Source organism: Ruditapes philippinarum, unplaced genomic scaffold, assembly GCF_026571515.1.
Source record: "Ruditapes philippinarum isolate M1 unplaced genomic scaffold, ASM2657151v2 ctg403_1_1_1_1, whole genome shotgun sequence".
Lineage (NCBI taxonomy): Eukaryota > Metazoa > Mollusca > Bivalvia > Venerida > Veneridae > Ruditapes > Ruditapes philippinarum.
Window position 1 is genome coordinate 254,669 of NW_026855774.1, and position 26,467 is coordinate 281,135.

The 26,467-nt window shown below is 31.4% G+C and overlaps 2 protein-coding genes across 2 annotated transcripts in view; both read right to left on the reverse strand.

Moving 5' to 3' along the window:
• The window catches only part of LOC132744333 (uncharacterized), a gene marked incomplete at its 5' end in the record, with an annotated part of 33,225 nt that extends 6,923 nt beyond the window's left edge, over positions 1-26,302 (reverse strand). The window contains 1 exon segment of the mRNA XM_060733016.1: positions 26,226-26,302.
• On the reverse strand, positions 1,489-5,329 carry LOC132744325 (uncharacterized). The gene is made up of 5 exons (XM_060733002.1): positions 4,799-5,329; positions 4,497-4,576; positions 3,383-3,593; positions 2,897-3,070; positions 1,489-1,881 (listed from the first exon to the last, which is right to left on the reverse strand). The coding sequence occupies exons 1-5, from the start codon at positions 5,327-5,329 to the stop codon at positions 1,489-1,491; spliced, it is 1,389 nt and encodes a 462-aa protein (XP_060588985.1).
• Positions 26,303-26,467: the final 165 nt, after the last annotated feature.

The following is a 26,467-nucleotide window of genomic DNA, read 5'->3' on the forward strand; positions in this document are numbered from 1 at the left end:
CTAATTTCTTTTTTATATACATTTGTACTCTCTACTTTAAACTAACACAAAATCATGGGAATTTCATGATCATGTTTCTAAAATGAGTATATATACCCAGATTGTCTTATTGCATTTGCTTTGCCTCATGGACACCAAGGCAGCTTTTATTTAGTCAACGAACTTAGCCACCTTTTCACCAATGTAGGGATTCTTTCATTCTTGTAAAATCGTAACTCATTTCTGGCTATTTTAAAGAGTGTTCTTTTTTCTTTTAATTTAAAAAGGTCATTTAATTACTATTATTGATCAATTTTACTTTGTTTTATGTTAAAATGTTTGGAATAAATCAACTTGTTATTACAAACTTATTTGTATGTGACAACTGACAACGTAATAAAGGTAGTTCAAATTGTTATTGTTTGAATTGAAATATCTAAAAGTTATAGATATCCTTGGTTAGACAGATAAGTAAAGCTGCCCTTTATGTGCCAGAAATGTTGCTATCTTTATTTCTCAAGGTGTCATGTTATAGTTTCCAAAAAGTAAGTTTTTAGCCAATTATTTGTATATGAAGCTGAATCACCTTTTGCTTCTGTTGCTTTTTTTGTAATTTTCACTGTTGTATTGATTTAATATTTTGTATGGAGGTCAAGCTACTTTCTTGTTTATATTTGATACTTCTGTGACGAAAGTTTCACATTCAGCGCTTCAGGTGATAAGCACTATTATTTAAACCATTATTTAATTACAAAGTAATATTTGTCCTTCCTAAGGAAGGAAAAATGTTTTCCTTCATATGGCATAAATTAATGTGGCTTTAATGATAACAACAAAGAGCCAACGCTTATTAGCAGTTTTAATGCGGACAAAAACGTCTTTTGTGAAATAACACAATAAAAGTAGCCACCATAAATAGTGTTCTAAAACATGTACAATTTTTTGCTATTCAATTTCAGTACTATTTAATTATTGAACATATAAATGACTGGTGAAAGAATATACAATTTATTATATCATATTTCAACAGACTAATTCATAGTCGCCATAATCGGATATGTAATATATTTGTGAAATGAAGCCATCAAATTTCAACTTCCGTAAATTTAATACAATAACGAAGATCGGACAAGATAAAAGCTAAATTGTGAAAATCATAAATAACCCAATAACTAGCGAATTCTTCAAAACATCAATACATTTCAGCATGAATTAAAAAACTTCCAAATTTTAATGGTTTTATATCAAAATAAGATTAATATCACATGCTATTACAAAACGGAAAATAATTTCTCAGATTATTATCAATTATTTTGAATCCATTCTAGATATCAATTACAATTATAATTGATCAAGTCAATTTAATTTTAGAAATTATAATTAGGCCTTCATCCCGTTTACATTAAAAGACTATTGTACAAATCTAGAAAAAACATAAGACATGGAAAAATGTATTTAACATTATTATTGATCTGAATAAAATGTTTTATATTTTGTGTGATGTTTTTACTACCAAACAGAATCTGCTGTTTTGGTACACTTTTCATTCGTTGTCTCCTTTTGTGCATTTTCAGTTTTTTTCGCTTGCGCACTTTCAGATTTTGTTTCACTTTCTGCCTTAAATTGAGCTACACCTTTAGCTACTACCGATCCATTGTCGTGCAGAAGTAGAACAGGCCAAAGTACATAGTCCAGTTGAGAACCAGAAGTTGTATATGGTCGAAAATTGGATACATCCGCATCGTCCGAATGAAAAACAAGATGTAAAGGAGGGTCTTGAATTTGTGTATACCACGATATTTCAATGCATAAATTGATAAATGGATCAAACTGTTTCTTCGTTTTATTTGAACACTTAATAACTATATTCTCTTTCAGACTTTTCTGTGCGCTATCAGTAATCTGAAACACAAATGATATACACTGTTATGCTTTGGAAAACAAATACAATACCTAGTATTTTGTAACTATTGTAATTGCTACTGGCCTTGCTCCGTATTATGACTTCGAATTATCTGATTAGTCTAACAGCAACCAGAATATGACATACATTACCTTCTGGACACGTGTAGTCCCCTTTGCTATGTATTGTCTTTTAAAAGACTTCGATGTCCATATTTTGTATTGATTCTTTTGTTTTGGGCTTAAAGAAGTCATTGTCTTGTCAGCAATGACGGCATTTCCTAAACTCTTGGAAATTGTTCAGCAATAATTTTTTGTGCGCATAACACACGCGTACGTTTTCTCTATAATTCATCTAACATAAATCTGTCTCATTTTCAAAGAGCGTTCGATAGTTGTATAAGTTACTCCTAGTAAGATGTCAAACATACTAATAATTTGCCTATAGTGTGGTGTATCTTGCACAGTAGCAACTAATTCTGTCACTGGTTCAACCATCTAAGCAGATGTTGCTGTTTTGGACCGACGGCCATATGATGCATATTTTTTTTAACCAAACCAATATTTGACGTATAATTGTGCAAAATACCTTTCATTATTCTCATAAATAAAACAAATTTCATCATTAACGCTAACATCATGTACCAAGACATGACGCTGCAGTGCAAAGGACATGTGTAAACGGCAATCTCATTTAAATCAGATCATCGTTTTCGCTCCGTTACGTAGCGAAAGGTAGTGGAGCGACAGTTAGGATATGATTGGTGTAAACGGCATACTCTGATCGTTTAACAACCATTTTCTAGTTGGATTCTCAAGTAGGAATGTTTTACAATCATCATCATCATCATCATCATCATCATTATGATCACCATCATCATCGTCGTCATCATAATTTTAATTATAATTAACTATTAATTTTTTTCGTATTATCAAAAAATATCAATACATCGTAAAGAACATATGAACATATCCATATATACATGTTACTAGTATATGAAATAAACTTTCTTACATCTTTCTTGATTTTCGGCAAAGTGTATTGTGGAAGATTCTTCTGGAATTCTTTTATAAGCATTTGTAATCTTTGTGGTGAATTCGTAAAGACTTCAGGTGTATTTGTTTTAAGATTTCGAAGTAAATGGACACGTTGATCCTCAGCAACACGTTGACACTCTTTACAGCAATACTGAAAATATAATATATCATGGCATATCAGTAAGTCAAACATTCTATAAGTTCCAGTGAAACAATAATCTTTATAATTCTTATTGTGTTTAAAACTACATTTACTGAATATATGGCTGAGTAGTATGTAAATATATATCAGTGATAAACAAACGTTATTTACATTGTTCCATCATAAATAACACCAAAGATTAATAAATATCACATTTTAAAATATACATTATATATATTATATATATATTATTATTATTATTATTATTATTATTATTATTACAATAACTATTTTCCCAATGACTGCAATACAATATTTAACCTGAAGAATATCTCTAAGACCTTCAGCAATACATCTATCCTCATCTATACATTTTGTTTTGCAATGTTTGGTCGCTTCAAAAAGGTCAGTCCATTCATTGTCATACAGCTCAGAGAGTTTCTCTGCCAGTTTAGTAGCTCTATTTTCATCACTAAGATCTGCAATGTCGGGATTGTTGTGTCGCAATCGGCTTGATGCAAGCTCAGATAACCTGTAAAATAATATAAATATGGTGAACATGGCCCAGACCATCATACGTCATTAGTTTAGACTTTTTCACTATTCTAAATGATTTTTTCTTTTGTCCTTGTCCGAACTTCTATCTTATTGATTAAATATCAAAGTTGCGAGTTTATGCAGCCAATAGTATGCACAAATACTAAAAATAAGTGACCTATCTCGCTCCATTTACCTACGAATATCAGTGGGGGTACTTCCTATACGCTGATATTTTCTTACATCCATTATTACAATTACATTTGTGCTCCTACTAGTATATAACACATGAAAACGCTCCTCATTACATAACATTGACATATATAAACAATTCTTATTTAATAAATTTCTTTTAATCACATTATATACACGTAGTTATTAAAAGAGTTTTTTTCCCATTACAATGAACACTGGAACAGCAATAATTTAATCGAAATAAAATAAATGTTCAAAAACATCATCATCATAATCATCATCATCACCAACAGCAACAAACAAACATTAAACCCAAAGATTAATTTTCAGGCTCATTTATTTATTATTGACCACCTCTATCAAATTTTTGATTTAGTCGCATCCACGGATACATATATATACATATATACATATATATATATATATATATATATATATATATATATATATATATATATATATATATATATATATATATATATATATGATTAGAGCTGTGGGTTTTTTTCTCCACCAGTAAAGCTGAAAAGTCGCCATATGCGACCTAAGCATTGTTGGTGCGACGTAAAAACCAAACCGTTAAAAAAGTTGATAAAAACAATGTAAGTTACACCCTATCGAACATAACACTTATATTATAAAAATGTAAATTACAATTAATTGCTGTCGGTCGTTTTATAAAGATAATTACAATTTCCCATACCGATGTAACAATTTTGTCTTTTCGCGTCTTACTAATTCGAGTGTTGCTTGCTGTTTCGCATAACTTGCCATTATTTCCTCCTGAAAATAAATGATAATATTAGAGCAGTACATTGGAACGGATAAGCTATATGTCAACACCCAAAAAACAATTTAAATACATTCTAGTTTAAATTAATGAAAATATGTAAGAAGTTGATAAAAAAATCTTTTATTTTGTTAAATAGGAGAGAGAAAAACAAAATCAGCAAATGCGTACTGTTATAAAAAGAGACTTTATGTAAATATTTTAAAATGTAATACCTTATAGTCAGTTGGATAAAGCCGACTAGCCTTATCTAATGCTTTCACTACTGCTCTATGCAATATTTCACTTCCTTCATTTTTGCTCTTTAGATTCTTCAGACCAGTCATAAGTTTTATTTTCAGTTTCTCATAGTTCTCTTTAAATTTTCTCTTCTTATTTTCCTTTTCCTTTTCTTTGTTTTCCGTATCATCTGTTTCAATTGTTTGGTTTGATGGCAAAGATATTCGGCAATTGTCACCAGTGAGTTCAGCTATGTTGGATGTTTGATTCTCTGGAACATCTGATTGCAAGACACTTTCTTTTGACTTAATATGACTTTCTTGTTCGTTTCTTGTGTCATTATCTCCATTTTTTACTTTTTTAGAATCACTTCTTTTATAATCTGAGGTCTCAATTTCGTTTGTACCAGATTTTCTGCTGACAGGATCAGCGTCCTTCTTGGTGTCTTTAGAAGACTCCACATTTTTGTTTTTCTCAATGACAGAATCCTTTTCTTTCTTATGAACAGCACTTGAACTACTGCCCATTACTTTTGCAATTTGAAAACAGTTTATGAAGTGACTTCTTCGCTTTAAATTCAAAAAGATAAGATTTATCGACAAATATTTGATGTATCACCTTGGATATTGATTATTCTCTCTAAATAAATTTAGATGTATTCAGGTACTCAAGTTTGAAAATTGATGGCGTCACCCTTCAGTGCTAACATAAAAGTCCTTCATTAAATTCATCTTAATGATAGACTTTTACGTATGATAAAATAACTACTAATACATTTATAATGTCCACTATTAATAGTGATATTAATATCCAAAATGAAGTAAAAAGGCTATCATAGTTTTTTTCCTTTCCTTGAAAAATGTTTAAGCATTAATTTACTTCTTGTTTCGATTCCACTTAGTTTATAATCACAATGGTTGTTAAGACCCTTGTCACTATACATATACCAATCGATAAAACAAATATCCTAACGAGGAAGTAAATTTCAAAAAGTGTTATGCTACGGAGTTGGGCTTGATATAAACCAAACAACGCTGCACCTTTATAAAACGTTTCAATAGTATAGTAGATTAAGAGATGCATAGATTTAAATTCTTTTTCAGGGATTAACTCTACCTATTTTATGTTGTATATATATATTTCCAGTTATAAGAATAAATTTCTTCGTAACTTTTTCTTGTTTTATTGTCTTATTGTGTGCTTAATTACTATTATAATTTAAAACATCAATATATAAACAAGTAGAGATTTTGATGCTAAAGCATCAAGTCGCCGGATAGAAATATGATTGTATTATCATAAATAAAAGAAAATATCAGTTTAATGGTTCGAGTATAAAGAAAAGAGGAACAATAAGTTGAGTAATGTTTATTCAAAAACACGTTTTCATTTACTTGCCACAATTATATCTTTCTTGCTGAGAGTTTTATGCAATAAATTTATGTCATGTTATAATAAAACATCATATTTGAAGCATACTTGCTTAGCAATTTTGTCAAGAATCTGTTATCATTATTAAATAAGCAAGTATTGTTTGGCAATATTTACCCGAGACTCAATAATTTTCGGGAGCTGTTTCGTTTGCTTACATAACTTATTATGATTAATGTTAACGATTTTATTGCAAGTATACATGTATAATTATATCAATTAATACTGCTCGATAGCCTAGTGGTAAGTATGACGAAGTTGTAACCTACATGTAGTAGGCGCAAGTTCGAATCTCGGACAAATCCTGTGTGTAGTTTTCATAAATTGATTTTTATCATATCTTTTAACTTTATGAAACATAAGTTGATAAATCGTGTGTTTCATTTCTAGCACTTTTTTATTTCATGATTTTGATAAACGGTTAAGTTTTGCAAAATACAAAAAGTATTATAAAAGAAAACATAAAAAATCACTTTATCGAACTTGAAACTAACTTAAAATCGAACACCTTGTCATCGAGGCTTGTAAAGCAAATGATATGATTATAATTCTACTTGTAATTCTACTTTATACATATACCGTTGTACCATACATTTGAACTCCGTATGGTTTTCTTCAGCATCCGATAATTACCGACAAATTATTACCGATCATCGAATATTTGCAAAGTGACTATGAAAATATATATGCTTAATTATTGCATAAAACAATGCAATTCTACTGTAAAAGTGGTGTCTGCATAAAAAATTTATTCTTATGCACTATCGAAAAATATATACATTGTATTATTTAGCTGAAATCAATATTCCTGTCGTTACATACGATAAAGTTAACGTTTAATTGCCTTTCAGTGCGATAAACTATCAACACAAAGATAGTTTATTAGTTTTCTCTTTGTATCCATTACGATTCCGGCCGAGATTTTTCATACAAAATTACTTTGATTTGCACTTTATCAGCTGCAAACCTTTCACAAGATACCTGTATGTCAGTCTTATCAGCCATTTGTGTGTGTGTGTATTTGCGTTTATTTATACTCGCCACCGGTTGCCCATATGGGCGAGTCCTCCAGAAGAGTATTAGTCATTTTATTTTTTTGGAGGATAGTGCAATTACAGATACAGAAAGATGCCCCAATTCCAGAAGCTTCTCCTGGTTCTTAAGCGTACCAAGTGTTTAAGCACCCATACACGGGACCTCGATTTAAAGTCTCATCCGAAAGACTGATTAGTAATTTTAGTTGGCCAGCCCGGGAATCGAACCCACAAGGTCGAGATTACAAGTCTCGCGCTCTAACCGATTGAGCTATGCGGGCTGGCATCAGCCATTTGTTACTATTAATAGATTTTATAACAATAACATACAACTTGTAGTCACGTGATTCTGGGAGAAACTGTTTATAATAAATAAGATAAAAAAATAGAATAGGTCTCATAAGATACAAACAACCAGATAATTTAAAAGTGCCATTTCAAATATCATGCATGATTTATTTATCATAAAATAGCAACGCTTGACACTTTAAAAACAAGAGGGCCATGATGGCCCTGAGGTCGCTCACCTGTATATAGCCCCCCCCCCAAACGTTGCAGGGCCAATTTAACCCAAGGACTTTTATTTGCACAAACTTGGTAGACACCCATAAGAAGATGTTTCATGCTAAACATCTAAGCTCTAGCTCATTGGGCTTTTTAAAAGAAGATTTTTTTAAAGTTTTTACTATACACATATAGTTAAAAACAATGACACCCCTGGGGCCGGGCCAGTTTTGACCCCAGGGCTTTTATTTGAACAAACTTTGTAGACACTTACTAGAAGATGTTTCATGCTTAATATCTAAACTCTAGCTATTTGGGTTTTTCCAAAGATTTTAAGTTTTTGCTATACACATATAAAGAAAATCAATGACCCCCCTGGGGCCGGGCCAATTTTGACCCCTGGTCTTTTACTTGAACAAACTTTGTAGACACCTATTAGAACATGTTTCATGCTAAATATCTTAGCCATAGCTCTTTGAGTTCTTTAAAAGAAGATTTTTTAAGTTTTTACTATATGCATATAGGGAAAATCAATGACCCCCCGGGGCGGGGCCAATTTTGACCCCCAGGTCTTTTATTTGGACAAACTTGGTAGACACTTATTAGAACATGTTTCATGCTAAATATCTTAGCTCTAGCTCTTTGGGTTCTTTAAAAGAAGATTTTTTAAGTTTTTACTATATGCATATAGGGAAAATCAATGACCCCCCGGGGCGGGGCCAATTTTGACCCCAGGGCTTTTATTTGAACAAACTTGGTAGACACTCACTAGAAGATTTTTCATGCCAAATATCTAAGCTCTAGCTCTTATGGTTTTTTAAAAGAAGATATTTAAAGTTTTTTCTTTCGGTTGCCATGGCAACCAGAGTTCTGCATGGAATTAAATTCTTTGAACAATTTTTAAAGGTGACCACCAAAGGAACATTCCTGTGAAGTTTGGATGAAATTGGCTTAGTGGTTTATGAGGAGATGTCATTTAAAGTAAAAGTTTACGGACGGATGGACGGAGGACGGACGACGGACGGACGGACGGACGGACGACGGACGGACGCCGGACGAAAAGCGATCACAAAAGCTCACCCTGTCACTTTGTGACAGGTGAGCTAAAAAGTAAAAGCATCAATTCAATGACTGGTCCATAGGGATACGTCATTAATTCATTTATAAAAATTGTAATATTGCTTTTTACGATGTCAATATTTGAATATTTCATTTTATTGAGCAACATTATTGTATGTTTGAATTTTTGAGATTACTGAAAACAATTGTACTCTTTAATTGTTCAGTAATTGTTATGCTTTTATTTACAGAAATTAATGCCTTCTCCTACCATAGGTATAATATTAAACTGTTACAAATATAGTCGCAGGTTTCTAACGACGAGTAATCACACACACGTCCGTCCTATTTGAGACCCTAATCTACAATTTCTCTTTCTAGAAATCGGTTTTTATTCATTTTTTTTCAAATTTTAGCAAAATGTAGGGCTATCAAATATCAGATTTAAAAAAAAACATCTTCAAACAATGATATATAAACAAGTTCTTTAATCCTCTAGATTTTTGGCTATAACAGTTTTAATTTAAAAATTTGGAAGTTTCCTTGATGGTAGTTTCTAACTTCTTATAAACTATAAATATTCTTAACAAAACCTTACTTTTTTTTCGCATATCTTGAAAATGAGAACAAATGTTTATATCACTAAAAGTTTTAAAACATAGAAATATAAAATGAATAAACCATCACCTATAAAACAAAAGAAACATCCTGGTGTTTATGTGACAAAGAAGAAGTACAACATTGTATAGTATAAAATAAACGTTTTATTGATAGTAGAAATTTATACACGTGTTAAGTGCTACAAATCGACCGAATTATTGTACACTGTATTTACATACATTTAATTTTATCAATTTGATTCCGTAGATCGGAACTTATTGAAGAATCAGTTTTATTTCACAAATATAATACAATTCTCATCAATTTGTGAATATTTAGTCTGACATATTTATAGAACTTTGTTAAAATTGGTATCATAAATATGAGACATTGTAAGCTACTATCATTGACCTGTTTAAAGTTTATCATGTATTTATCTGCATATGCCACTAAATCTTAACACAAACTTGGATGTATGGCTTTATCTTTGTTGAATTTTTAACAAATACATTGTCAGTTAGTTGCTCGGCAGTCCTAGTAGCAATCTGAAATAAAATATGTGTTGTGTAATAGGATGAGAAAACAACAACATCATCAACATATACAAAACAGGACATACCCCACAATAAAGTTAACAGAACTCATTCAGGAATAACTTTAATATAAAGAAGTATTATGAAATAAGAAGCTTCAATCTTTGCATTTATATTAATGATCGTTAACGTTACATTTCTTTCATCATTTTAAAATTACATTGCCTACAAATTCTTAACATTTTTTTTTCTTTCTGAATGATGTCCAACTTACGTCGTCATACTAGCATGTCATCTATAATTCAAACTGCAAGTCTTAAGAAACAACAGATCTAATATTTTCATTAGAAAATTTTCTTTTTGTCTATTTGTTGTTAAGTAAAAATTATTTAATCGTAGATTTTGATTCTTACATTGGTTCTGATGAAAGGTAAAGTGAAGAGCGAGGTTTTCTTTTGAAATTGTTTGATATATAGTTGAAGTTGTTGCAGAGATGTTTGAAAATGTACGTTAGTGTGCTGGTTTAGACAGGAACATATCTGATGTCGCTGTTTACCAGCAATATGGTCATGTCTGGTGGCAATGCTAAAGTTGAAATAAATTAAATATGCCAAGTATGTTTACACAGGATGAATACTTGATGTAACAACGTTCTATAGTTGTGATTAACTAACTATTCAATTGAATAGAACGTACGTTCTTCATCGTAGATAATATTTTAGGTTTATTTGAATTATTTGAATCTCTTAACATATAATGTAAAGTTAAGAACATCCCTTACAAAAGAAAAACTGTCAATGCAATATGTATTCATTACTCAGCCAGTGTTTCAAATATGTCTAAATTTCTCTAACTATATCTAATGATTTTTCCTTAAGAATATCTCGTAGACCTTGTGCATATACATGCTCTTCATAGTTTTTATCCGTTTCTATATTTGAGCCGCGTCATGACAAAACCAACATAATAGGTTTGCGACCAGCATGGATCCAGACCAGCCTGCGCATCCGCGCAGTCTGATCAGGATCCATGTTGTTCGCTTACAAACCCTATTACAAGTAGAATAATATTCAGTTTAAACTCTTTATTTTTACGCTATACGTCACAGTATTTTTGCAATGACCTGTATATTTGGCTCCTCCTCCTAACAAGTCATTCAATCTCGTTCGCGCATGCTTAGTAGACTGGGTATATAAACCGAGCACGCTTCTGCAAATTCCTTTTCGATCCAGTCTCCGAGCTCCAGAAGCTGCCGTGAACTAACACGGAAAAATATTGGAGAAAAAATTATGTAGCGGTTCTGAACAAACATGGCAAAAAGACTCCATTTTTGTGTTTTTTTTTAAAGTAGCCGAAGGTTTCTTTGAAGAGACTGGTCAACATTATGTTCTAGACAATGGCACCAGAACAGAACACAGAAGTCGGTAGAACCAGCAGAAGTTGTGATGCCTAAATCAAGCTAATTGTTGATACAGATTAACCGATAGACAGGTGACGTCACTGTTTTTAAATACAAATTATAGTTAAAATTTAATATATGCTGTTTGTGACAAAAATGACATTATCAATTAAATACACATATATTCCTTATTACAGAAGAGTTCTTCAAAAATGCAGAATATTAACAAAATGTCGATATTTATAATAAAATATTCTTAAAAGCAACTGTCACAACTGTAAGAAAATGTTTTAAACTAAACGGAGTGATGGAATTTTTTGTAATTTTGCACATTAGTAATTATCTATTACTGTATCAAATAATACGATAATTTTAAAAAAAAATATTTCCAGTACTGTCATGTCAAAATCTCTTCAGTCGAGTACTTTTAAGTTATAAGACATCAAGGACCTTTATTTCATAAAATGACAATAATAATAAAATATTGGGGGAGACAGGAAAAAGAAAAGTCAATTAATGATTTAAAATGGGAAAACATGTGACTATTGATACACTTACATCTGGTCATCACAATAGTATTCTTTAACTTTTTTGAACATTTCCCTGTCTTCCAGAGATGTAAAAATATGTCTATATTACAATACATTCGAGTTAACATGAACTAGATCTACGCTCTTGGTTTTGCTCTTAAATATAGTTTAAATCTAGGGAATATGCCTATTAAATCTGCATTCATCCTTTGCGGGAAACATTAATTGTAAAAAAACATTTGCCATTTTAAAGGGTCGGTTGCACAATTTTCATTTTCAAAGTCAAGCAAAAATTTTAAATTTTTATAGATATCGTTCAAATCGCAGTGGTTTTAAACCTATGACTTTCTGTCATTAGGTAAGGATTTTGGTTTTTCTTACATATAACATGTGACGTTTAGTTAAGTATTTACATATTAAGTGACCGTAATCGACGCCGAAAACTAAACCATCCGAATTCCTCAGCATAATTTGCACAAATTCATGGTCTTGAGTGTGAGCATCAGTTTTGAGTTTTATTTCTAAATGCAAAGTAATAATAATTATTATAATATTAATAATAATAAAGAATGTTAATAATGATGCAATGGTATGGATGCTATTGCTCAACGGTTTCGTCGTATCAATTTTAATGAGTTAAGGGTTAAATAAGTTTTTGAATTTTACATTAAAGGCGATCATTGGTAATTAACGGCATTTGCCGGCTTATGGGGAGAATAGCATTTCTTGAAAATTTTCTTTTTAAGAATTCGTTCCAAGTGGAATTGTTGCATGTAAACATCTGTTAGGAAACGATGTGAAAAATAAAAATAATATTATAATTAATACTGCTGAGAAATATGAAATTGTCAATTTATAGACAAAATATATGGATCCATTAAGAATAAATGAGCGTGTGATGAAATTTGCTTTCATCACATATTGTTTATCTTAGAAATAAACACTAAAATAAAATTAAAAAAAAAAAAAATAATAATAATAATAATAAATATAATTATGTTCAATACAGAATACTGTTGCTGGTTAAATAAAGTCTTTATTATTATTATTGTTGTTGTTGTTGTTATTCAATGACACGTTTTCAATGGTCAAGGTTAATCCGGGAATAGCCATTATGGCTATTCCCGGATTAACCACAACAGGCATCTAGGCCCCTCCAATACCATTAAAGATCCTGTTTCATATTTTTTTCACGGTTTTTATTTCATAAATATGATGCTTAAATTAAGATCTGTCAATATTGTAAGTTCCAATAAGTATTATTTGTAACGATATTACCAAATTTAACATTTCATGTAAATAAAGGGAGGTAATTAGAAATGTATTTCCTATAATAAAGTCAAATTTTCCAATAAGAAATGAATGCATATAATTTATTGATTAAATATAATATGCACAAATGTTTTGCAGTACACATTTTACATATTCTTCGATGTTTGAAAATTGTTTTATTTGCATAAATTATATACATATATAAATTTTTGCAAGTGTGGTATACACTCAGTAACAATATCAATTACAAAACATACAGGATCTTTAAGCATTTCTTCAGATATTCAACCGGAAGTAGAAAAGATTAGTTAATTATCAATTAGTTCGTCACCCTCGGGCTACAGAAAATCTGGAATTGAGTGATATGTTTATTTTCGGTTCGGTTTTAATATAGCCACTCTCAGTCTTACATACTGATATAAATGGCATACCTGCTTTTGCAACAATACACACGTCACTAACGTTGTTGCATTTGCCTCAATTACCTAATGTAAACTATAAAGCCTTGTTATAATACAAAGCAATTCATTGTGTGTGACATATCGAGGTTGAAGAATACTAGTTGGGACTAGAAATTAAACGTAAACTTACTTAGAAAATCTAATAAATTACTTAAGAAATATTTATGCCTTCAGTTTGAAGAAATTCTCTACTTTTCGTCACGCGTTACTAACAATATCCAAATTTCCATCTTGAAACAACTTACTAAAAAGTACATGTTTGGCTATAATGATATATTTATTAATTAACTATAGGCAAAATGTCCGTTTTTAACCGCACACAAATGATCTAGAGTGTATTGGTGCGTTTATTAGCATCGCTTAAACGACAAAATAGAAAAGGAAACGTATTGATGATATACAATTGTATCTTTAATAGATATCCCGATACAAATGATAAAGCTTCAATGACTGTACTTTCATGCAATTTAATTTAAAACAGCATGCCAGATTCATGCAAATTTTCATGAAAATTAAAAAAAAAAAAAAAATCACGTTGGATCCTATGTAATTCAGCAAAATAAAAGAAGTCAAAATATGCAAAATAACCCTCATTGCGTTAGTAACGCAGTAGAAATATGGTGGAAAATACTGCAAAACATATTGCATATTATAAAAATATTACTTCAGTTTTGAATCTTTTATTGTTCTTATAAATCAAAGTACTTTTCTTTTGTTTGATTTTCTTGAAATATTTTGATTTCATCTGGGGGAGTGCAGCTTTAAATTTATAAGCATATGTTTTTAATAACATTAAACCCAACTCATTCAGAATAGGCTATGTATCCAGTTGTACATGTAGTTAAGTCAAAGGTAGATAACCGTCAAATATTCGTTCAACTCGTATGATTCTTGTACAATATATGTTTATAGTAGTATTTTATGTGAATTTGATAACAGGGTGTTTTTAACTAAGGAAGACACTGCTTTCAAAATTATAAAGAGAACAAAAGATTCTGCCAATTGCCCGTAAAGATATATTGGGCCGGCAGTCCGCCTTTGGGTTTAAATTTGCAGTGTCTATAATAAATATAATTATGGGTGCAGTTTACCCACATTTAACTGTATTTGTGATACCGTCGAAGGATTACATTGCAGTAATTTAACTTCACTTAATAATTAATATATCACCATGGAAAAAGAAAAGAAAGAAAAAATTCATAATGGGTGCAGTTTACCCAGATATATTTTATAATGGGTGCAGTTTACCCAGATATATTTTTTTAAAACAACTTCAACAGGAAATTGACTTAATCAACACCGACCTCAAATCAAAAACCTCATCAGATCAAATAGACCTAATCACAGACATAATTTCACGTATTGTTATCAGTGTTGAGAAAGAATTACGCACGAAAAAATTATCAACATCCAACAATCCTCAGACAGGCACACCAACCAATCAAATCTAAACAGTATGCCCAGAAGAAGATTCAGACCAAAAGCAGATTTTGACAAAAATACTTTACTTAGAAATCATAATAAATGGGTAATCAATCTATCTAAAGAGAAATTATCATTACCACAAATCACGCTCTTAAGTAAAGGTCTATCCTTTTGCCCTACTCCTACATACATTGACAGAATTGAATATGAAAGAGATATTTTACTTTTCAATCGTAGGATACGCCTTGCACACCATTTTCAAGAAGACACACGAGTATACGAACAAAACCCTTTTAAGCAAAGCTCAGGCTGGACCCCCCCCCACCAGGAAAATCGCTCGAACTAGAATCCTATATCGCTTGCACAAATCAACAACTACTAGGATATAAAGGCAAACCAGGCAATAAAGCAAATATTACTCAAGATGAAAGATTGGCTCTTACATCATTGCGGAATAACAAAGAAATAATTATAAAACCGGCCGATAAAGGTGGTGCCATTGTAATACTTAACAAAACCGACTACATATCGGAAGGCTTACGTCAATTAAATGATAAACAGTTTTATAGAGAAGTACCGAAAGATCTCACTACTAAAATTGCCTTTGAAATCATCTCTTTTCTCAACTACCTTAAGAAATACAGTTTACTCAGTAAGGAAGCTATTACATACCTACAACCTAAAAACTGTAGAACACCTATATTTTACATGCTTCCTAAAATACACAAAGCTAACAATCCCGGTAGACCTATAGTATCTGCGTGCGAAGGTCCGACAGAAAAAACTTCAGAATTCATAGATTTATACATTAAGCCTTTAGCACAATCCGTCGACTCGTATATAAAAGATACTGACGACTTTTTATGGAAACTACACAACCTAGGTCCCATACCAACTAACGCAATATTAGTAACCATAGATGTTGCTGCACTTTATACGTCTATCCCACATAAAGACGGCATTATAGCATTAAAGGAAGCACTTAATAAACGCCACATACAAGAACCTAAAACTTGGATCATTTTACGACTCATGTTATTTGTGTTAAGAAAAACTTGTTTCAAATTCAACGAAAAATTTTACGAACAAATATCAGGCACTACCATGGGAACCAAATGCGCACCCAGCTATGCAATCATTTTTATGGCACATTTTGAATCAAGATTTCTGCTAACCCAGAAAGTCAAACCTTTGATATGGTGGAGATATATAGACGATATTTTTACGATTTGGCCGCACAGCAGACAGGAATTGTATTCCTTCATGGCCGCTTTAAACAGTTTCAGCCCGGCAATCAAATTTACACATGATGAAGACCTTAGGTCAGCACATTTTCTAGATATACACATAACAAAAGACGAGGTAGGAAAACTACATACTAGCTTGTATACAAAACCTACCGATGCACACATGTACTTACATTACACTTCCTTCCATCCTGAACACCAAAAGAGAAGCATTCCGTACAGTCAAGCCGTAAGAATATGCGGTATATGTAGCAATGACCTATCTTATGATGAATGCACTAATTGTCTCTATGAAAACCTAAGATCTAGAGGTTACCCTTCCAGTCTCATACGTGATGCAATAAATAAGGCTAAAAAACTCAATAGACTTGAACTTCTTTTTAAACAACAAAAGAACACGGAATCAAAAAATGTCATCCCGTTCATAACAACATATAACCCTTATGTTCCAGATATACAAAAGATCCTCAACAATTGTTTAAAATTATTAACTAATAACACATCTACGCGTTTCATAAATAATTCTAAAATCATTGCTGTTCACCGAAAAACTAGAAATATCAAGAATAATCTTGTCAAAACAGACTTAAATCCACAACATGAAGTAAATGGAAGTTATCCCTGCAAACAGAACTGTATAACATGCAGATACGTCTCAGACGAAACACACATAACGAGTACAACTACAAAACAAACCTATAAGATTTCTGGACACCATAACTGCAGAACAATAAGCGTGATATATTTAATAACCTGCAAAAAATGCGGACTACAATATGTAGGTCAAACAGGTAACTCCCTAAGAGAGCGGTTTTACGGACATATAGCGGACATTAAATCAAATAATTATGTTAAGCCGGTTTCCCGCCATTTCAATAGTGCGGGACATAACGTAAATTACATTGACGTCAGAATAATACAGCACACGGAACGTAATCAAAACATACGCTTACGAACTGAAGAAGCGTGGATCAAACGATTACAAACAAAAACGCCGTTTGGACTTTAATATAATGGCAGCAGAATTTACAGCAAGAAAACTAGATGATTATACTAAACATGAACTCGATCAACTCAACTTTATTGAAGCTCGTCCAATTCATCACCTATGTGAAATATGCGGCCAGGCAACATACAATAGATGGCAGAAACAACGACACATGAAAACACACAAGGATACCATTACCAAATACGAATGCTCGTGGTGTAAAAAACTATATGCCAGAAAAGACAATCTTATGACACATTCCCGTAAAATACATGGATTTGAAGAACTCACATTTAATACAACTGAAATACAACGACAAAACAAACTGGATACAATCAAACAACAGAATGGCAACACTAACATGAAAATTCTTCTAGAAAAACCCAAATTTAGAATCGTCATTAACAAAACTGGTACACCAAACATTAGGAAAAAAAACTTAGGTACAACACATAGTAATAAGAACGAGAACATCACCGCTAAACAGAATCCAGAAACAATGGTCTTCAACATACCGAACCCTATATCACCAATACCGGCAAGCCCTAGCACAAGCTCCGAAACCATTTGTCAGGATGAGTACCTGTGTTTTAACTCGGATAATGAACTTATAATCAATGTAAATAGAATATATGGACTTCTCTCTAACAATTAAGAACTCTATAAATAATACAGACCAGCATTTAAATAATTAATTGGCATATTGCCAATATTGACTCTATTTTTAGTAACAATTGATCTATATTTAGTAACATACGTCATATAACGTAGCCGTTTTTTTACCACCTTAAGAGACAAATTTTCTATTAAAATTGTCCTAATGAAGGTCGTATAGACCGAAACTAGTAGACACAAATAAAATATTGTAAACTTGCTCAGGTGTTGACGTGTACTGTATTACTCGTTAATTTATATTTCCTTGGCAGATATATTTTTATTATATTTTTATTATGGGTGTAGTTTACCCAGATTTATTTCTATTATCATATGGGTGCAGTTTACCCAGATATATTTCTATCAGATTGAACATGGGTGCAGTTTACCCAGACTTATTGCACTTTTGGGTGCAGTTTACCCAGATATAATTTTATTATGGGTGCAGTTTACCCAGATATATTTTATTATGGGTGCAGTTTACCCAGATATATTTTATAATGGGTGCAGTTTACCCAGATATATTTTATAATGGGTGCAGTTTACCCAGATATATTTCTATCAGATTATAATATTGAACATGGGTGCAGTTTACCCAGATATATTTTATTATGGGTGCAGTTTACCCAGATATATTTTTATTATATTTTTATTATGAGTGTAGTTTACCCAGATTTATTTCTATTATCATATGGGTGCAGTTTACCCAGATATATTCCTATCAGATTGAACATGGGTGCAGTTTACCCAGACTTATTGCACTTTTGGGTGCAGTTTACCCAGATATAATTTTATCATGGGTGCAGTTTACCCAGTTTTAACATATATGGGTGCAAATTACACAAAGATATTCATGGAATTTTGAACATTTATAGCTGCATTTTCCCAAATACAATAATGTATTTTGTACATTTATTGGTGAATTTTGGCCAAGTATGGGGACATTTTTCATTGCAGGTAATTCACGTAAAAATACCAATTAAAAATAATATGTAATAAAATTGTATCGTTGTGAAGAACAAATTCGTTATAACATGTTTAAAAATAGGTTTTCCGGTGACCCAATTCCTTGCATGGTTGGTTGGCTCATCTCTAGTAAAGACACTTTTTATTAGTTTTTCGTTTTGTGTGGCATGTGCTCTTGTTTGTGAAGTTTTTGTGTGACATGTGTATTTCATTTCATAGAGCCTACAATTTAGTATCGTATTATTTAAATATACCTGCATATTTGCTTGAACATTACGGTGTGATTCAAATGGGTTCGTCTTCGTCAGCGACTGCTGATGAAGAAGAAACTTTCTTTTAAGCCTAGATAAATATAAATTTTCCTACGGTTGTGCAACATCTTTCCAAGCACTTAATTAATTCAGTCTCAGATTTGTTTGCGACATTCTTATAGATATATGGCTGTTCTTTTTGGTGGAACGTATCTATAGTGACATACAAAATAGTACAAACTTTATTAGAAATAGGGATTGTTGATAAAGTTTTAAAACCCCATGATCTTTTTGAGTAGATGGTGCCATTAACTCCTGTCTGGTCACGATACTACGTTAATTAAATTTCGCTCGTGGTGTAAGACTAAACACACCAGTATGTGCAATTAAATCGTCATGACTGAGTCATTTATTTTGGTTTATGTTAGCCCGCTGTTGGCGGAAGGCTCTCTCAATTCTTCGAGACCCTTTTGGCGAAAATCTAACATAAAATTACAGGTTTTTGCAATCGATGACGAAGCAAAACCTATTTTTTAATATTCTATTTTATATAAAGGTTCAAACTCTATTAACTTTATGTTACTTAATGACCAGTCATGACGGAAATTTTATGCCAACCATAAATAAAATAAGTTAAACATATATGTTGCATTTATTATCATTTGTTCGTTTAAAGTGACTATGTTGGAAAGATAATATTCAGTTTAAGCGCTTGAGTTTAAACTCTTTATTTTTACGCTATACGTCACAGTATTTTTGCAATGACCTGTATATTTGGCTCCTCCTCCTAACAAGTCATTCAATCTCGTTCGCGCATGCTTAGTAGACTGGGTATATAAACCGAGCACGCTTCTGCAAATTCCTTTTCGATCCAGTTTCCGAGCTCCAGAAGCTGCCGTGAACTAACACAAAAAAATACCCACCCGCCCTTCCCATTTGCTTTGCTGTTGTCTCTTTTTTCTGTTTTCAGGTAATAATGACCGCCGCGATACTTAGCCCTTCTTCGTCATGGCTGGAATTATCATTTCAACAGTCAATATTTGTTTTGCGACATCCGGAAATTTACCAACGTCGACTGCTAGACCCCTATCATTTGAATCCGACGTCGGTTCAAAACATACATTTAACTGGCCTGTACATAAGCATAAACATTTCGAACACCTGTGGGATGCAACTGACTTTCGGATATTTGTAGAATAGTCATTAGATAACTTGTAACCGATGACGGTACAAAACAAAACACTGTTAATTAACTTAACCCATGTGTAAATAAAACACATATTGTCTTTAAAAAAGTATTGATATAATGTTTATTATCATATCATTACATTGTTATACATGGTTTCAAGTAAGTTTACTTACATTATATATCGCACTACTATTTAATTAAAATAATATTTTTTCTTTATTGAGCTGTATGTATCTTGTATTTTATATGTTTACTGGCATATCTGAGCAGGTCCGTTGTTCTATATTCCGAGGAATAGTCTGAGGAGGTTTCCTCCGTGCATGCCAACGGATGCTACGGTTCCTCTTAAAAAAGGGGTTTTACGTAGGCGGCCAGTATTCCTAAGACGAATATACGATCAAACCTGTTGAGTAATTGTTCTGGTTTGGAATGTCCTAGACATTCTATGGCAGTTTTGATCGTGATATGCTTGATAAAAGTATTTATATATACAAATGGCTGTATCACTCTTTTCAAAATTTAACTAATTTTTATTGATAATATTTATAAAACATATTTTATAAGCTTCGGATATCAAGTGTTTATCATATCTGGCATTTGTCTCTTTTTCGAAACATAATTTTAATTGATTATATCTGAATAAACGTATTTTAAGCTACCGAAGCACATATAAGCAATATATAAAATGTCACTTCCGACTGTTAGGATATGAGCATTAGTCATATAATATTATAATTGATATACATGTAATTGTTAATATTATTCTATTACAGATTGTCTGGAATATTTAATGCTCTTATTCAGCCGTCGATATGGCGAAAATCTAACATAAAATTACAGGTTTTTGCAATCGATGACGAAGCAAAACCTATTTTATAATATTCTATTTTATATAAAGGTTCAAACTCTATTAACTTTATGTTACTTAATGACCAGTCATGACGGAAATTTTATGCCAACCATAAATAAAATAAGTTAAACATATCTGTTGCATTTATTATCATTTGTTCCTTTAAAGTGACTATGTTGGAAAAATAAATGATAGCGAACAGCATGGATCCTGATCAGACTGCACGGATGCGCAGGCTGGTCTGGATCCATGCTGGTCGCAAACGCACTATGTTGGTTTTGTCGTGACGTGGCTCTTTTAGTTGCCTTTAAAAGATCAGTCCTTTCAGTATCATAACCATCATCAAGATTGGTGGCTATATTTTCATCGCAAATTTCAGCAAAGTCAGGGTGGAAACGTTAAATTTGGATGGATGGTGTATCAGATAAACTGTAGGTTGAAATAAAAACATAAGTTGTAACTTAAACATTAAGTATTTTTGTTTGTGATACAATATGAGGCAAGTATGGAAGATTTTATATTAGCGATAGTTATGTTATATGAATCGTGCAGTTTTAATACCCATTTTGGCTTATCAAAGATGCATGTTTGATTATGTTTTTAATAGAAGTAAATTGCCTCCATTGTAAACATTGTTGTTTATGTGATATTTATATGAGCTGACATTAGCTGTAATGCCAGTTTTTGTCTGTTATATGTGACTAAATATGTGGAAGAGCTAGTGTTTGAGAGAGATAATCTTTGTAATTTCTAATATATATATAGACCGTAATATACTTAATCATTCTAACAATAGATAAACATACACACCTACACCTAGTACCGAACATTTAAAGAAACAACATTACTCCTTAACACAATTTAAGTAAATGGTAAATGAAATAGTGCATCAAATTTGATTGTTTTACATTTCAAAGTTTTCTTTTGCAATAATTCTACAATACACATGTCTAAATCAAACATGCATACATGTAAAGTTTCTGTATCTACTCACCTCCTTATCATTTGTATCTTCTTTTCTTTCAGATATTTGAGTTGTATTAATTTGTTTTCATCTCTCCTTATTTCAAACGTTACCTGAAAAATAGTTAAGCATGGCAATATTGATAATATTGATTATTTAGGTGTGCTTTTTACTTAGTAATAATAAGAAAGCCTTAGTATAATATATGTAAGAGCTTAGCCAATGTTTTGACATTACTTGAATCTATATGATATAGCAATTAACACCTTTACAATAGTTGAGAATAAACGTGACCAATATAAGCAACACAGATACCAGCTCATTTCGATGGGTTACATTATAATATCTTGTAGGATTTAAGGTGTAATAAAACATGTTTTAACATAAGTTACCCTAAATAATGACATGACCATATCACATCACTAGCCTTTAACTTAAACGACATCATACTTCATACAGTTGATAAAGAAAAATGAAAACTTACGGGAACAATATTTTCTTGCGTCTGTAGAAATGCATTTATCTTTCGAACGCAAATCATCAGCGATCCAAATAGTACATCAATTTCATTATAGTGGTCCCGTAGATTGAATATCTTATCCTTCAATGAAATTTTCATACACTGTTCTTATCTCTTATATTTCTCAATATTTTCTTTTTCTGTATTTCTTTTGCTCGTTTTAGTTCCAACTCTAAATTCTTTTTACTTTGTTTATCTTTTATAATCTGGTTGGGGGAGCGTTCATCGATATGTAATGGTTCACCAGCTTGGTGTGGAAGAGTGATCATCATTTGGTCTCCTACATCTATTGCAGAACTGGTCCTCTCCTTCACATGTCTTGTTCTTAATGTTTCACTCTTTTGTTCTTTCTTCCGTAGTTCTTTATTAAATTTCCGTTTATCTTGGTTTTGTTGATAGCTGTTTATTTTTCTCCACGATCCACCATTAAAATCTTTAGAGTCGACATTATTGTTTAAAGAATATGTTAAAGTTACACTAGCAGAGTGAAGGACATGGTGATCTTCTATTTCAGTCTTTACGTGAACACGCGTATCATCTTTATCATTTTTATCACTTCCGTTTACATTTTTACTTGGCGAGGATCCCATTACCCACAAATTATGGCTAACCTCAAAAGAAAAATAAGAGAAATATAATCAAAATATATGGTAGTATTTTGTTACTTTTTGTCTTACATAGAAGATAACTCTTTCATTGATTTGATTTGAGTTTTGAAGGATTCTCTTATTTTTCTTTTGAATGTTCGGTGTAGATTAATGACAGGTGCAAATCAAAACAATAATTTTAACTAGGGGACGTATCTTATTTCATTTAGAAATACACTTGTTGTATAAGACCTTTGTGCGGCCAATTTTGCATGTTGGACCTCGGCGATTTCGGTAAGCAAATTTCTGAATATTATCAGTATAAATTACTAGTATTTTCAGACAGCATAGCAATAATTTATTTGCGTCGCACTAAATTTCATACGTAATCAATACAATTAAACTACAGTTTGAAAGGAGGCGAAGCTATTGAAATGTTGGTTATCACAAGCGTAATAACAACACTTAATATAGCCATTATTGTAAAGTATCGGGAACTTTTGACAGTAAAGTACGTTTATATGGTCATCAAATTTGGCAGAGTAATAGTGTATTTTGACAAATTGTGTTAGTAAACATCTATTAGAATATTTCAATAATCATATGCAGTAATCATTTGAATCACTTAATAGGACGAAGTATTTTCAAATGAAACGATCACAGTATCAATAGTGTTCTTTGTTATCGTGACGTCATTCTTATCGTCTGCAATAAGAACGGGACATTTATATCTTAAATAAAATGGTAATAAAAGACTAGAAAGAACAGAGATCGATGCTATAATTGTATCATGTTATTAAAATTTGTTATTTTATACTTTCAGATTTTCAATATATAGAAAATACCATGCTTGTAAATAATATTGATATATCAGGTATCACCAGGGCTGTAATTAAAGTCGAGCACACATCGCTATTAAGTGAGATTATTAGCAGATGACAGTTAATCGATTGTTATCAATGAAATGACATCATCAGATTAGTACAAATTTATACAAGCAATTAAGATAATAGATAGATCTAATTATCCATTCAGATCTAATAAGGGACCATCTGCATTGTTATTGGCACCAAAAGTTCGGATCTCGTAGACACGCAACCTTATATATGGCCGCACGTCTCAAGTCCAGTCAACAGGGCTTATATGTTATATAATACGTACATGATAAAATACATAATTTATCAAGCTGTTGATTGAATTATGTTACATTACTTATAAACCAGAGATACACAGATTGGTCAACGTAAAAACAATATCACAAGTCCAAATAGGCGATGTATTATACAAAAAAAGTATATCTCCTGTAACATTGGAAAAACAGGAATATTTATTTCTTAAAATATATATTTAGTTATTAACATAAAAATTTTAAAAAGTTGGTACATTCAAATCAAACAATGATAATGATAATTCAATATATTCGATTTTTTTACAAATCAGTAACAAACAGGAATATTTATTTCTTAAAAGCTTTTAAATAACTTTTATGAATTTACAAACTATATCATCTACTTATTATGCAGCAAGGGAGACACAGGCAAAATTTTATTTCTTAGTTTTGATTTTTTCATTCTTTATTCTGTAAATGTCCTCAAAATTAAAACATTAGACTATCACAGGAAAAAAAAAGTTTGTCCTTATAAAGAATAAAATAGTGGTTTCCAAACTTGACCTCTATAGAGCGTCAAATTTAGTTGTCACAGTGAACTCTGGATGTTAAATGAATTACTTAGACTTGTTTCAATCATACAATATCCACAATATATGTTATTGTAGCTTCCATGGAGGGTTTGTTAAAGACCCACGACTTGTTTTAAAACCACTCGGTGATTCTGTCGGCGTCCAAATTTTGTTCAACATATATAGATACATTCACGCTTCAAACCCAAAATATATAGGAATTATACAGAGATTCATGCTGGTACTTTTAAAAAATGTCATTTTAGCGTGATTTGATTACATAAAATCATTTAAATATTTTGTCATAAATTTGCCTTAGTATCCCTAAGCGTAAGCGTGAGATTATTATACGAGTATATTGAAATTGAGAGAATACAGGAATTTTGAGAATATTACACTAGTCTACTGAGAGTATTATTTGGAGTATATAGAGGATATTCAAGTTTTTTCTATAAATACATGATTTATTTTCATTGAGTGGTATGAAAATAAATATTTCATGAGTGGCGGTAGCCACGAGTGAAATATGGTAATTTTCATGCCACAAGATGAAAATAAATCATGTATTTATAGAAAAAACTTGAATTTTCTGTTTATTATATACATTTTTCTCTTTTTTGACATTAAAATTTGAAAGACTTTGCCTTAAATTTTGTGTACAGGCAGAATTTAAAAGAAAGTAGTCCGGCAAGACACCAGTGAAAATACGGAAAATATGTTTCACTGCAGTGAAAAATAAATTTTTACAGTGAAAATACGGAAAATGAAAATACACATTTTATTTCATCAATATTTCTCAATATTTCATTTGTTAGTATATAATAAATAAAGATTATTACACGGGTTTATTGAGATAATTACACTACGAGTATATAAAGATTAAAATCGCACGGGTTTATGGAGATTATTACACGACATATTGAGATTAATTTACGAGTATATTATGAAGATTATTACACGGGTTAATTGAGATTATTACACGACATATTGAGATTGTTATACGAGTACATGGTATATAAACAATGGTTTATTGAGATGGTTAAGTGTTTTCTGAATGATCCTATTGAAATTGAGTTCCGCTAAGTAACCCTCTTTGTATAAAATTAACGCCTGAACGACTATAGTTTCAGTATACGTACTAAACACTATCTTTCTAAGTATCTAACAATGCAATAAACTATTACAATAAGTGAGCTACTGTCAAAATTCACACAAATTATGTGCATGTTTAGACGCACTTATACAATATCATATCAATCAAATAAATTAAGTAACATACCTTTATTCTCTATCAATATAACCACTGTTTAGTATTACATACTTCCTTCTTTCGTTATCAATTCGTAAACTTGAACACTGGCTTATTTCTCGTTAGATCTATTTTCCATGAAGTACATTACTATTCAATGAAAACCCAACCACTCGTTACCTTCCCTGTATAGAATATTGCGCTTAATATACAATGGATGATCATTGTTTCCGATTTCTTAATAATTCATGTAATAAGACAATGAACAAATC

What these genes read in the sequence shown, in the direction of transcription:
- LOC132744325 (XM_060733002.1), bottom strand. Translation starts at nt 5,329, where the DNA reads ATGGGCAGTAGTTCAAGTGCTGTTCATAAGAAAGAAAAGGATTCTGTC. An exon ending in AAGACAAAATTGTTACATCG is followed by an intron (nt 3,594 to 4,496) that starts GTATGGGAAATT and finishes ATTATTTTACAG; the next exon opens with GTTATCTGAGCTTGCATCAA. An exon ending in TGCCGAAAATCAAGAAAGAT is followed by an intron (nt 1,882 to 2,896) that starts GTAAGAAAGTTT and finishes TTTGTGTTTCAG; the next exon opens with ATTACTGATAGCGCACAGAA.